Below are 14,869 nucleotides of genomic sequence, written 5' to 3' on the forward strand. Positions count from 1 at the left end.
CGAAGAAAAACACGAATATTCGATAATATGTTAAATAAAACATAGGAAACCGAATAACCTGAAGAATATCCCAAGTTCATCATGATGATGAGTAAGTTTGTTCTTATCTGTAAAGGTTTCGTTAATTAGAAAAAAAAACAACAACAAATCCTTTGTTTGTTTTTGAAATTCGCACAAAGCTACTCGAGGGCTATCTGTGCTAGCCGTCCCTAATTTAGCAGTGTAAGACTAGAGGGAAGGCAGCTAGCATCATCACACACCTCCAACTCTTGGGCTATTCTTTTACCAATGAATAGTGGGATTGACCGTCACATTATAACGCCCCCACGACTGAAAGGGCGAGCATGTTTGGTGCGACGGGGATTCGAACCCGCGACCCTGAGATTATGAGTCGAGTACCTTGACAACCTGGCCATGCGCTAGCCATCCCTAATTTAGCAGTGTAAGACTAGAGGGAAGGCAGCTAGCATCACCACCCACCGCCAACTCTTGGACTACTCTTTTACCAACGAATAGTGAGATTGACCGTCACATTATAATGCCCCCACGGCTGAAAGGGCGAGGATGTTTGGCGCAACGGGGATGCGAACCCGCGACCCTCGGATGACGAGTCGCACGCCTTAACACGCTTGGCCATGCCGGGCCACAAATCCTTCACAGTTATTAAAACGTGAACCTTAGTGTTTCATAACCAAAGATTGCTATAATTAGTTCTTACTAACATCCGGTGTTTTCCACAGAGGTCATCGGAATAGAAGGACTGAAAGCCAGTTTGCCCTGTAACATCACACCATCATCGGAAAGCGACTCCCCTGCTCTTATACTGTGGTACAAAGATAAATCTCCTACACCTATTTATACCATTGACGCCAGAAGAATTTCCTTCGATCAGGCAAGACATTCTTCGGTGGACTGGTACGCGAGCAGATCGCGGGTGGTTATGACCAGTAACCCGCCGGGATCATTGGAGCTAGATCCCGTGCTAGGAGTAGATGAAGGTGGTTACCGATGTAGGGTGGACTTCAGAAGAGAGAGGACACGCTATACCGACAGCTTTTTGAAGGTCATTGGTCAGTGGTCAGTGGTTTATATTTCACCATATCTTAATTATCTACATTATTTGAAACAAACTTTAAAAAACAAAATTCAAAACAGCACTTCTTAAGGCTTAGATCAACTTAAGGCCACTAAGGTAATTTCATCAAATATTCAGTAAATAGAACTCACAACAGTAAGTAAAAACGTAGTATTGGACAAACTGTATCTCAGAACGGCTGGTATAGGTATTAACACTTTTATTGATGAATAGAGACCAACGTTTCGACCTTCCTAGGTCATCTGCAGGCTAAGAAAGAGAATTTGAAAGTGACCATTGACGGACACGTGTATTACGGACGAGATTATAAACTGGTACCGGATTGTAGGGGGCGTTCCAATTAGATGTTAGGTTATTAATTAGTGTAGGTATAAAAGTGTTCCTTTATATTGGTTTAATTTTAGTTTTAGTTAAAAAATGTTGACATGCCTAAATTTTTTATTTCTACACACTCTACAATAATGAAAAGTATTGTTGAAATGCCTTTATTTATTACTTTTTCACACTGTACAATAATAACTATTATTGAAATGCCTTTATTTATTACTTTACACACTGTACAATAATGATAAGTATTGTTGAAATGCCTTTATTTCTTACTTCTACACAGTGTACAATAATGACAAGAATTATTTAAATGCCTGTATTTTTTACTTTACACAATTTACAATAATAAGTATTGTTTAAATGCTTATATTTCTTACTTCTACACATTGTACATAATGATAAGTATTGTTTAAATTCCCATATTTCTGCATAGTATACAATAATTGTGAGAGTTAGGGCCTTATAATATGTTTTTCTACAACCTAGGACATGACCTCAAAGAATTAATGTACTTGTTATATCAGTATATTAAGTTTTTAATAATGCGATAATTATTGATGTTTATGGAAGACGTGTGTTCACATGGAACTATTCTAATATTTCATTGTTAAATAATTCTTGTTTAAAGCTATTTGTACCATTGAAAGTCCTGTTTCATTGAGTTATTAATATATGAATGTTGTACTTCATAATTGGACTTCTTTTCTTCTTTCTATCTACAAAAAAATGTGATTCAAGTTAGATGGATCCTTAATGAGAATTATTACGAACGAATTAAATCTAAACAGTAATAAGTAATTAGACGCTAGCGACAGACACCCAATTACACCAAGTAACAGCTATACTGTTTGTAGTTTACTATTTATATAACTAGAAACAAATGTATTTTACCACAATCACGTGGTTTAACAAAGTCATTCCAAGGTCTTCACAATATAATTTATATTTTTGAAATAATTTACGAGATGTGCTTGAACGTGTATGTTATCTGATATATTTTATAAACACTTTAAAGCTTTTATGCAATCTATTCTGTTTCTGTTAACAGGAGTGAACTGACCCTAAATTTGTCTTGACATAAAGCTGGTGTGGTGGCCTCAACCAACTATAACATTTTATTGCATTATTCTCGACAACGAAACGATTCATTGTATACTTGCACGAAAGTTTAAAACTGAATATTTCCTTGTGAAATTTGATTCAATATTAAAACTAAACAAGTTATTATGCATTTAGGCCTGGAACAAAAGTCTTAAAGCTCGAACATCATTTAGGCCCAGAACAAAAGGCTTATTTAAAGTTCTTTATATGGTAACTGTTTCTTATTAGTTTGTTATGTTTTGGTTTACCTTTCAATGTGATTTGTATAAGATTCTAAAGAATTACTTTGTACAATGTCGAATCGATGAACACATTTCTTTTCACAATATCTGAGAGAATTTTTTAAAGTCATAACACACACGTATTTTAAAATATCAAACTTAAATCGTCATTGTGTAATTTGTTTTCTAGTGGTCTCTTCTCCAAACTAACTATAAACATAATTTATCTGAGCGCTTTGAATGCATACTTTATAGAAACACATACAGTAACAGGTCGTAACGTCTAGTTACGAGTAGCAGGTACAAACATATTTTCTTCAGAAGAACGAATCATGCTTCAGTGACGTTAGATCAACAAAACATTCCTTTTGATCATATGTAACAGATTTGTTATAACGGTCTTGTGACATAAAATGTGGCACTCGGTGTTTAGCTGTACTTTTATTTGTAAAAAATCGTTTAAAGAATATATATATAAAGTAACTCTGATCAGCAAGGTCTGCGTAAAAGATACGACGTAAACTTGCACTAATAGCTCGCGAAGCTACTGCACGAGCCGGTTACGTCAGAAGTCCTTATAGGGTAAGAAGATTCATTCTCTTCTTTCAGTTCTACCCAAGAAACCGGCTATCAAGAACGAGAAGGGAAAGGAATTGAGGAGTCTGATTGGTCCGTACACCGAAGGAGAGACCGTGGTGTTAGTGTGTTACGTTGAAGGAGGTAATCTACATTAATTCATGCGTCAGTAAGAGACATAAAGCTCGAACATCATGTAGGCTATCGTGTTCTACATCAACGTCAGGATTCTATAGTAACAGTAATATTTATATAAGATATGGGTTCCGGAATCTTACGTAGGGCTATGGTTCAAGTATTTTTTATATGCAAAAACGGCTCGTTTGGGCTGAGAAAACACTTTTACATAGAAGAGCGAACAACGTTTCGACCTTCTTCGGTCATCGTCAGGTTCATGTAAAAGTGTTTTCTCAGCCCAAACGAGCCGTTTTTGCATATAAATTTCTCAACAAGTGGGTTTCTCGTCATCACTGATTATGGTTCAAGTACTTTATGGTGTTAGTTTTATGATGAAGTAGACAGTAAAGTTGGTCAACGTAAATGAAACAAACCATTAGAAGAGTTAAACTCAGAAAAACCGTCACATTGTCCTAAAGTAGCATTGATACCATGGTAACGTAAAACCAAAAATGTTTCACTTATTAAACAAGCATTGATACCATGGTAACGTAAAAAACAAAAATGTTTCTTTCATTAAACTAGCACTGATACCATGGTAACGTAAAAACAAAAATGTTTCTTTTAGAAACTAGCACTGATACCATGGTAACGTAAAAAACAAAAATATTTCTCTTATTAAACTAGCATTGATACCATGGTAACGTAAAAAAGAAAAATGTTTCTTTTAGAAACTATCACTGATACCATGGTAATGTAAAATAAAATTCTTTGAGAAAGTAGTGTTAGTGGAATGTAACGTAAAAATGTTTTACTTTAAGAATATAGTATTAACACCATGCTAAAGTAAAGCAACAGTTTTCTATAAACAAACTTTACATAGTATGTTAACTAGTTAATTCGTTTTAAATACGAACAGTAAGTAAAACATTTTCGATTTTTATGTAAAGTAAAAACCGTTTTGAGATTTTGTTTTTTATGATACAAACCAAAATCTCTGGAAGTTTTCCAAATATTAAAAAAGGTCAAGACAGTAACTGGTTCGTGATTGATTAATACCTTTTAGTATTGCAGCGTCCTCTATCGATATTTAGCGATGTTTTTATATGTGCTTTCAGCGTGGTATTTGTTCTTATATATATTTATTTTACATCGAAGTATAACTTTTAATTTCCAAAGAACCGATTTGCCGTTAAATGTTATGTTTTTGCCTCACTGTGAATAACTGACCCCCAGCCTCAGTAAAAACAGTGCATTGATTCACTTGGTATGTACAACATACTGGTGGGCGGTCCCAGCAGTAAGTACTACATTCTGTAGTACACATGTTACTATAGGCCTTGTAAACAACCAATCTGTGGTCTAACATGCAATGCTATGCATAAATATTTAGAAAAGTGTATTTAAAATTGGTAATTCTAGGGTTAAGAAGTCTTGGGTAAACAAGGGCTTGTTTAAGCAACTCTCTATTAAATCACTTTAAATGACAACTCAGTTTTTATGGAAATGTCTCGACATTTTTGATAAATAAAGACGTTTTTCATGTGTATTTTAATACTAAACTCTGAGAATTGTGGGTGAAAGTTTGTATCCATGGTCAGACTTTTTTATCTTTGATTCTTGAAGGAAATGTTTAATATAAACTTCTGTTGTGGGCCCGGCATGGCCTAGCGCGTAAGGCGTGCGACTCGTAATCCGAGGGTCGCGGGTTCGCGCCCGCGTCGCGCTAAACATGCTCGCCCTCCCAGCCGTGGGGGTGTATAATGTGACGGTCAATCCCACTATTCGTTGGTAAAAGAGTAGCCCAAGAGTTGGCGGTGGGTGGTGATGACTAGCTGCCTTCCCTCTAGTCTTACACTGCTAAATTAGGGACGGCTAGCACAGATAGCCCTCGAGTAGCTTTGTGCGAAATTTCCAAACAAACAAACAAAAACTTCTGTTGTTTGCATCTTAGGAAATCCCTTACCTTCCGTGACGTGGTGGAGAGAGTCTGTGTTATTGGACGACACCTACACGCGCCTGACGAACGAGAGAATTGTGATCAACGAATTAAACATCGAATCTCTACAAAGGCATGACTTAATGGCTTCTTTGACTTGTCAAGCAAGAAATAACAACATTTCCAAACCGTTAAGCTCCGATGTTACCGTGGATATAAACTGTGAGTAGGAAAACGGTTATGTTGGTTGTTGTATTACGAAATGATAAACGTTGCTTGTGTTATAAAATTATATACTTTTTCGTAAATGTCATCATAATCCTACCGGAACCTTGTGCAATGTCATTATGTTTACGAACGAAAACATTGTTAACTATGAAGGTATTCAACTGACTTAACAACGCGTTATAACTTTTTGTAAGTCGGTGCGTTAGGAAAGCTTATGTAAATAACTATACTGATGGCCAGCTTAGCTGTATCGATCAGAAGTTTTTATTGGTTATAAAATGATAAACTGTTTTTCTATTATGGGGATCTAAACCGTTCTTGTGTTAAAAGTTTCTTTGAGAGTAAACAACACGTGTTTGCCTACTTGATTGAGATGCACGTGACTTTACAAGGGATGTACATTGTCATTAAACAAAGGAGAATTGTTAATAGCAACACGTAAGTTACGTGGAGAAACGAAGATATTTCAAAGTACGTTACGTGGAATTTCTAGAACTCTATAATCTAATATGCAAGAAATAAAAATCGATACGTTACCATAGTAACCCAACATCGTGAGGAGACCAGACTCTAATAAGATGTTTAATAAACCATAACAGAATTATTTTACAAAGGTATACCTCGAAATATTGAAACAAAAAACACGACAATGGTGATGTTATTTATGTTGTTTGGTTAAAAAGAAACTTTGTTTGTGTACTGACGAAATGGCCCCTTATTAATAAATTAGAAACAGTTGTAACGTACCTATATATTGTAATGTAAGGTTATAATATACACGGGGATATATATTGTAAGTTTAAGATTTCGCGTACATAATTTATTTTTAAAAGTGATAACAACTTTGCAGCTACATTAGTCCAAGTGTTAAAATGCTAAAGTAACACTGGCTCGAGCATAGTTTATGATAATAACAAAACCTAGTTGACCAATTATAACTCTACAATAACTGTATCAAATATTGTTGAAAATCAAAGTCTCACTATTCCTCACAACAATACAAAACAACTATCGTATTACAGTAGAGTAGAGTGAAACTTGTTATATGAACAAACAAATTTATATAAAAGAACAAAAATCTAAGAAAGACTTAAAATGATAGTTTCTCTGTTAATACGTAGACCAGAATATAATGCCTTCTCCAATGTTTCTTAGTTAGACCTCTGGCAGTAGAAATACACGCTGACCACCAGGCTTTTTCAGCTGGACATTCATCCCAGCTAGTCTGTAGGGCTACTGGCTCTCGACCTGCTGCAGTGGTCAGCTGGTGGACTGGAGCCACACAGCTGGAGAAAGCTAAATCTTCCGTGTCAGTGGACGGTAATGTCACCACTAGCTACCTGACTTTCAAGCCATCACCAGATGACGACGGAAAAACCGTGTACTGTCGTGCCGAAAACCCTTTCATACCCAACAGTATAGTTGAGGAAGAAGTCACTCTGGTTGTTTATTGTAAGTTTATAAACTATCTTCACAAATAAACGATCTGATGAAACTTGCCCAAATAGTTTGTATAAAGATTCCTTCTTTAAAATAACCTCGCGTTTAGTTCTTTGTTTTTAAATGCGGGAGAGCACATGAGTTAAATATTTGTGACTCCTATAGTGATCTAAATAGAAACATTAGCAAACTGCTGGTTTACTACAATACACAAATAGTAACATAAGTTTTTATCTAATATTCCAAGTTTTCAGTCCATCATGTAAATTAGCTTTACAATTTTTAAAACAGTAAGGTAATGTTTTTAAAGGAATACAACATTTTAATTTGTAAGTTGTTTGGCTAACCGTTTTGAATGAAATATTTGAGTTATTAGCACTAAAGTTAGTGACCAGAAGAAGATCACGGGGTCATGTTGTGACTACTAACACTGTTCTACTTCCTACGTGTTACATCTAACACTGTTCTACTTCCTGCACAGTCCTATGTCAAACACTGAACATTGTTCTACTTCCTATACAGTTCTATATCTTTCAGTGAATACTGTTCTACTTCTATACAGTTCTATATCTTACACTGAACACTGTTCTACTTCCTATACAGTCCTATGTCTTACAACGAACACTGTTCTACTTCCTGTACAGTCCTATGTGTTACATCGAACACTGTTCTGCTTCCTGTACAGTTCTATGTGTTACATCGAACACTGTTCTACTTCCTATACAGTCCTTTGTCTTACAACGAACACTGTTCTACTTCCTGTACAGTCCTATGTGTTACATCGAATACTGTTCTACTTCCTGTACAGTCCTATGTGTTACATCGAACACTGTTCTACTTCCTATACAGTCCTATGTCTTACAACGAACACTGTCCTACTTCCTGTACAGTCCTATGTGTTACATCGAACATTGTTCTACTTCCTATACAGTCCTATGTATTACTCTGAACACTGTTCTACTTCCTATATAGTCCTATGTCTTACAACGAACACTGTTCTACTTCCTATACAGTCCTATGTGTTACATCGAACACTGTTCTACTTCCTATACAGTCCTATGTCTTACAACGAACACTGTCCTAATTCCTGTTCAGTCCTATGTCTTACTCTGAACACTGTTCTACTTCCTATACAGTCCTATGTCTTACATCGAACACTGTTCTACTTCCCATACAGTCGTATGTCTTACTCTGAACACTGTTCTACTTCCTATACAGTTCTATGTGTTACATCGAACACTGTTCTGCTTCCTATACAGTCCTATGTGTTACATCAAACACTGATCTACTTCCTGTACAGTCCTATGTGTTACATCTAACACTGTTCTACTTCCTACACAGTCCTATGTTTTACATCGAACACTGTTCTACTTCCTATACAGTCCTATGTCTTACATCGAACACTGTTCTACTTCCTATAGAGTCCTATGTCTTACAACGAACATTGTTCTACTTCCTGTACAGTCCTATGTGTTACATCGAACACTGTTCTACTTCCTGTACAGTCCTATGTCTTACAACGAACACTGTTCTACTTCCTATACAGTCTTATGTCTTACAACGAACACTGTTCTACTTCCTATACAGTCCTATGTGTTACATCGAACACTGTTCTGCTTCCTATACAGTCCTATGTCTTACTCTGAACACTGTTCTACTTCCTATACAGTCCTATGTCTTACTCTTAACACGGTTCTACTTCCTATACAGTCCTATGTCTTACATCGAACACTGTTCTACTTCCTGTACACTCCAATGTGTTACATCGAACACTGTTATACTTCCAATACAGTCCTATGTCTTACAACGAATACTGTTCTACTTCTTGTACAGTCCTATGTGTTACATAGAACACTGTTCTACTTCCTATACAGTCCTATGTCTTACAACGAACACTGTTCTACTTCCTGTACAGTCCTATGTGTTACATAGAACACTGTTCTACTTCCTATACAGTCCTATGTATTACTCTGAACACTGTTCTACTTCCTATACAGTCCTATGTCTTACAACGAACACTGTTATACTTCCTCTACAGTCCTATGTCTTACAACGAACACAGTTCTACTTCCTCTACAGTCCTATGTGTTACATCGAACACTGTTTCGCTTCCTATACAGTCCTATGTATTACTCTGAACACTGTTCTTCCTATACTTTCTACTTCTATACAGTCCTATGTCTTACAACGAACACTGTTCTACTTCCTATACAGTCCTATGTCTTACTCTGAACACTGTTCTACTTCCTATTCAGTCCTATGTCTTACTCTTAACACTGTTCTACTTCCTATACAGTCGTATGTCTTACTCTGAACACTGTTCTACTTCCTATTCAGTCCTATGTCTTACTCTTAACACTGTTCTACTTCCTATACAGTCGTATGTCTTACTCTGAACACTGTTCTACTTCCTATTCAGTCCTATGTCTTACTCTTAACACTGTTCTACTTCCTATACAGTCGTATGTCTTACTCTGAACACTGTTCTACTTCCTATACAGTTCTATGTGTTACATCGAACACTGTTCTGCTTCCAATACAGTCCTATGTGTTACATCGAACACTGTTCTACTACCTATACAGTCCTATGTCTTACTCTGAACACTGTTCTACTTCCTATACAGTCCCATGTCTTACAACGAACATTGTTCTACTTCCTATACAGTCCTATATGTTATATCGAACACTGTTCTGCTTCCTATACAGTCCTATGTATTACTCTGAACACTGTTCTACTTCCTATACAGTCCTATGTGTTACATCGAACACTGTTCTACTTTCTATACAGTGCTATGTCTTACATCGAACACTGTTCTACTTTTTATACAGTCCTATGTCTTACTCTGAACACTGTTCTACTTCCTCTACAGTCCAATGTGTTACCTCGAACACTGTTCTGCTTCCTATACAGTCCTATGTATTACTCTGAACACTGTTCTACTTCCTATACAGTCCTATGTCTTACATCGAACACTGTTATACTTCCTGTAGATGTACCAAAAGTGAGTGTTGCTATTCCTCGACACTTAAGTGACGCGACTGTAAGAAAAGGACATGACATTTTTTTGGAATGTCACGTCAACGCCAATCCCCCGGTTTCGGAAGTTGGTTGGATCTTCGAGGGGCGAGAGCTCCGTACAAACAAATCTGAGGGGATTATTGTCACCAACCATTCTCTGGTTCTCCAGGGAGTCGATCGGAAGAAGAAGGGAAGCTACACGTGTACTGCAAGCAACGTGGAAGGACAAGGGAAGAGTGAACCCTTGTTGTTGTGTGTTCAGTGTAAGTATTGCAGGATTATGTATTGATATGAACTGAACCCGTGTTGTTGTGTGTTCAGTGTAAGTATTGCAGGATTATGTATTGATATGAACTGAACCCGTGTTGTTGTGTGTTCAGTGTAAGTATTGCAGGATTATGTATTGATATGAACTGAACCCTTGTTGTTGTGTGTTCAGTGTAAGTATTGCAGGATAATGTATTGATATGAACTGAACCCTTGTTGTTGTGTGTGCAGTGTTAGTATTGCAGGATTATAATTTGATATGAACAATGCAGATAGATCGTTTTATTGGCTGTAATACCTCACCAAGTGTGGTTGTCGAAGTGCACTTAGTAATTTACAGTATTTCCTACCTATTATATAGATAAAATAAAACATGAAGCTAGGATTATAAAATTCTTATTTATAAGTCTTCAGGCGGTAAGACAAAACCGAGTATCCTGTAATGTCTAATTATATATGTTTATAACGTTCTATGTCCGTCACTTTATGTATAACGATTCATCTATCTGTTGGTAAATTGGGCGTCTGATTTTAATATTTGCGAATCGTATGAAATATTAGCATGTTTTTAGCGGCTGTAATTGGGCTGGTCACTTCCCCCCAAATTATGCTAAATTTTCATTAATTTAGAAATGTTTTCCAGAGGGAGGACAGTCAGCCAATAGCATCCGCTACAGTTCGTAGAATTTTAGCAGTCAGAGCTTTTACATCCCTACAGTTGCTACAACAGAACATGTTTAGTGACATGTCATGTCTTATGATCTACAGTTACTACAACATAATATGATTAGTGACATGTCATGCCATATTCCCTACACTTACTACAACATGACATATCACTAAACATGTCATGGCTTATCCTCTATAGTAACTACAACATAACATGTTTAATGACATGTCATACCATATTCCCTACACTTACTACAACATGACATGTTTAGTGACATGTCATGGCGTATCCTCTACAGTTGCCACAACAGAACATGTTTAGTGACATATCATGGCTTATCCTCTATAGTTGCTACAACATAACATATTTAGTGACATATCATGCCATATTCCCTATACTTACTACGACATGACATGTTTTGTGACATATCATGTCTTATCCTCTACAGTTGCCACATGACATGTTTAGTGACATGTCATGGCTTATCCTCTATAGTTACTACAACATAACACGATTAGTGACATGTCATGCCATATTCCCTACACTTACTACAACATGACATGTTTAGTGACATGTCATGGCTTATCCTCTATAGTTACTACAACATAACACGATTAGTGACATGTCATGCCATATTCCCTACACTTACTACAACATGACATGTTTAGTGACATGTCATGGCTTATCCTCTATAGTTACTACAACATAACATGTTTAGTGACATGTCATGCCATATTCCCTACACTTATTACAATATGACATGTTTAGTGACATGTCATGGCTTATCCTCTATAGTTACTACAACATAACATGTTTAGTGACATGTCATGGCTTATCCTCTATAGTTACTACAACATAACATGTTTAGTGACATGTCATGCCATATTCCCTACACTTACTACAACATAACATGTTTAGTGACATGTCATGGGTTATCCTCTATAGTTACTACAACATAACATGTTTAGTGACATGTCATGCCATATTCCCTACATTTACTAAAACATGACATGTCATGGCTTATCCTCTACAGTTACTACAACATAACGTGTTTAGTGACATATCATAGCTTATCCTCTACACTTACTTCAACATGACGTGTTTAGTGACATGTCATGGCTTCCTTACCTCATTTCAACGTTAACTGTTTATTCCTTGTACGAAACCACTAATAATTTCGTGTTGTTTTCCTCTGTGTTATCAGTTCCCCCAACTTGTAAACCAAGTCAGCGAGCGGTTTACACCGTTGCTATCAACGAACCGGTGAACATCCACTGCGAAGTCGAGGCAGAACCACCGGAAGTGACGTTTAAATGGTCCTTCAATGACTCTAAGGACATCGAGGACTCTTTGGTGTTCAAAAGCAACATGACTAGTAGTATTGCAAGTTTTACTCCGAGAAAACAGTACCATTACGGCACTTTACAGTGCTGGGGTAAAAACGAAGTGGGGTCTCAGACAGAGCCATGTTTATTCAACGTCATTCCTAAAGGTAGGATATTTTATATTGTTTCAATCAATAAATATGTTAATTATAATAACTTCTTCTGTAAGTCAGGGCCATGAAAATGGGATGTTATATCAATATGTTCTAAAGTCAACAGAAAATTCTGATATAGCATCTCATAACATTGATATAAATTCTTAGGAGATCCATTTGCATCCAGGAACAAGACTCAGTAAGACCTATAACAATGCAGACATGGGCCAGAATTTGTGTTCGATGAAAACCATTTAATACAACAAGCAGGTTTCATTTTGGTTGATCATAAAGTATTTCCGTAAAAAAATATATAAAGTTGTTATATCTTTCATTCTGTATTAACCAGCTGTATTTTAGAATATTATTTGTCCAGCAACTCTCGTAAAAATCACGGTATAGGTTTCAGTTAACATTTGTAGAATATTAATTAGTCCGTGATGTCTCATAAGGAGTTATTCTGTAGGTTACAGTTAACATTTGTAGAATATTAATTAGTCCGTGATGTCTCATAAGGAGTTATTCTGTAGGTTACAGTAAACATTTGTAGAATATTAATTAATCCGTCAAGTCTCATATTCTGTAGGTTACAGTTAACATTTGTAGAATATTAATTAGTCCGTGATGTCTCACAAAAAGTCATTGTGTAGGTTACAGTTAACATTTGTAGAATATTAATTAGTCCGTGATGTCTCACAGAAAGTCATTGTGTAGGTTATAGTTAACATTTGTAGAATATTAATTAATCCGTCAAGTCTCATAGGGAGTTATCCTGTAGGTTACAGTTAACATTTGTAGAATATTAACTAGGTCGTCAAGTCTCATAGGGAGTTATTTTGTAGGTTACAGTTAACATTTGTAGAATTTTAATTAGTCCGTCAAGTCTCACAGAAAGTCATTGTGCAGGTTACAGATAACATTTGTAGAATATTAATTAGTCCGTGATGTCTCACAGAAATTCATTGTGTAGGTTACAGTTAACATTTGTAGAATATCAATTAATCCGTCAAATCTCAAAGGGAGTTATTCTGTAGGTTACAGTTAACATTTGTAGAATATTAATTAATCCGTCAAGTCTCATATGGAGTTATTCTGTAGGTTACAGTTAACATTTGTAGAATATTAATTAGTCCGTCAAGTCTCACAGAGAGTCATTGTGCAGGTTACAGTTAACATTTGTAGAATATTAATTAGTCCGTCAAGTCTCACAGAAAGTAATTGTGCAGGTTACAGTTAACATTTGTAGAATATTAATTAATCCGACAAGTCTCATAGGGAGTTATTCTGTAGGTTACAGTTAACATTTGTAGAATATTAATTAGTCCGTCAAGTCTCATAGGGAGTTATTCTGTAGGTTACAGTTAACATTTGTAGAATATTAATTGGTCCGTGAAGTTTCATAGAGAGTTATTCTGTAGGTTACAGTTAACATTTTAGAATATTAATTACTCCGTGAAGTCTCATAGGGAGTTATTCTGTAGGTAACAGTTAACATTTGTAGAATATTAATTAGTCCGTCATGTCTCATAGGAAGTTATTCTGTAGGATACAGTTAACATTTGTAGAATATTAAGTAGTCCGTCAAGTCTCATATGGAGTTATTCTGTAGGTTTCAGTTAACATTTGTAGAATATTAATTAGTCCGTCAAGTCTCATAGGGAGTTATTCTGTAGGTTACAGTTAACATTTGTAGAATATTAATTAGTCCGTCAAGTCTCATAGGGAGTTATTCTGTAGGTTACAGTTAACATTTGTAGAATATTAATTAGTCCGTCAAGTCTCATAGGGAGTTATTCTGTAGGTTACAGTTAACATTTGTAGAATATTAATTAGTCCGTCAAGTCTCATAGGGAGTTATTCTGTAGGTTACAGTTAACATTTGTAGAATATTAATTGGTCCGTGAAGTCTCATAGGGAGTTATTCTGTAGGTAACAGTTAACATTTGTAGAATATTAATTAGTCCGTCATGTCTCATAGGAAGTTATTCTGTAGGTTACAGTTAACATTTGTAGAATATTAAGTAGTCCGTCAAGTCTCATATGGAGTTATTCTGTAGGTTTCAGTTAACATTTGTAGAATATTAATTAGTCCGTGAAGTCTCATAGGGAGTTATTCTGTAGGTTACAGTTAACATTTGTAGAATATTAAGTAATCCCTCAAGTCTCATATGGAGTTATTCTGTAGGTTACAGTTAACATTTGAAGAATATTAATTAGGCCGTAAGTTTCATAGGGAGTTATTCTGTAGGTTGCAGTTAACATTTGTAGAATATTAACTAATCCGTCAAGTCTCATAAGGAGTTATTCTGTAGGTTACAGTTAAAATTTGTAGAATATTAATTAGTCCGTGATATCTCACAGAAATTCATTGTGTAGGTTACAGTTAAC

At 35.8% G+C, this 14,869-nt stretch overlaps 1 protein-coding gene across 1 annotated transcript in view; it reads left to right on the forward strand.

Moving 5' to 3' along the window:
* LOC143232818 (cell adhesion molecule 2-like) overlaps positions 1 to 12,684 on the forward strand; it is a 166,185-nt gene extending 153,501 nt beyond the window's left edge. Inside the window, exons 2-8 of the mRNA XM_076468726.1 lie at positions 741 to 1,070; positions 3,355 to 3,465; positions 5,393 to 5,599; positions 6,761 to 7,057; positions 10,037 to 10,327; positions 12,206 to 12,493; positions 12,650 to 12,684. Coding sequence (XP_076324841.1) covers positions 741 to 1,070; positions 3,355 to 3,465; positions 5,393 to 5,599; positions 6,761 to 7,057; positions 10,037 to 10,327; positions 12,206 to 12,493; positions 12,650 to 12,684 — 1,559 coding nt within the window. The remainder of the gene's footprint in view (positions 1 to 740; positions 1,071 to 3,354; positions 3,466 to 5,392; positions 5,600 to 6,760; positions 7,058 to 10,036; positions 10,328 to 12,205; positions 12,494 to 12,649) is intronic.
* Positions 12,685 to 14,869: the final 2,185 nt, after the last annotated feature.

This window comes from Tachypleus tridentatus, chromosome 1 (assembly GCF_004210375.1).
Source record: "Tachypleus tridentatus isolate NWPU-2018 chromosome 1, ASM421037v1, whole genome shotgun sequence".
Taxonomy (NCBI): domain Eukaryota; kingdom Metazoa; phylum Arthropoda; class Merostomata; order Xiphosura; family Limulidae; genus Tachypleus; species Tachypleus tridentatus.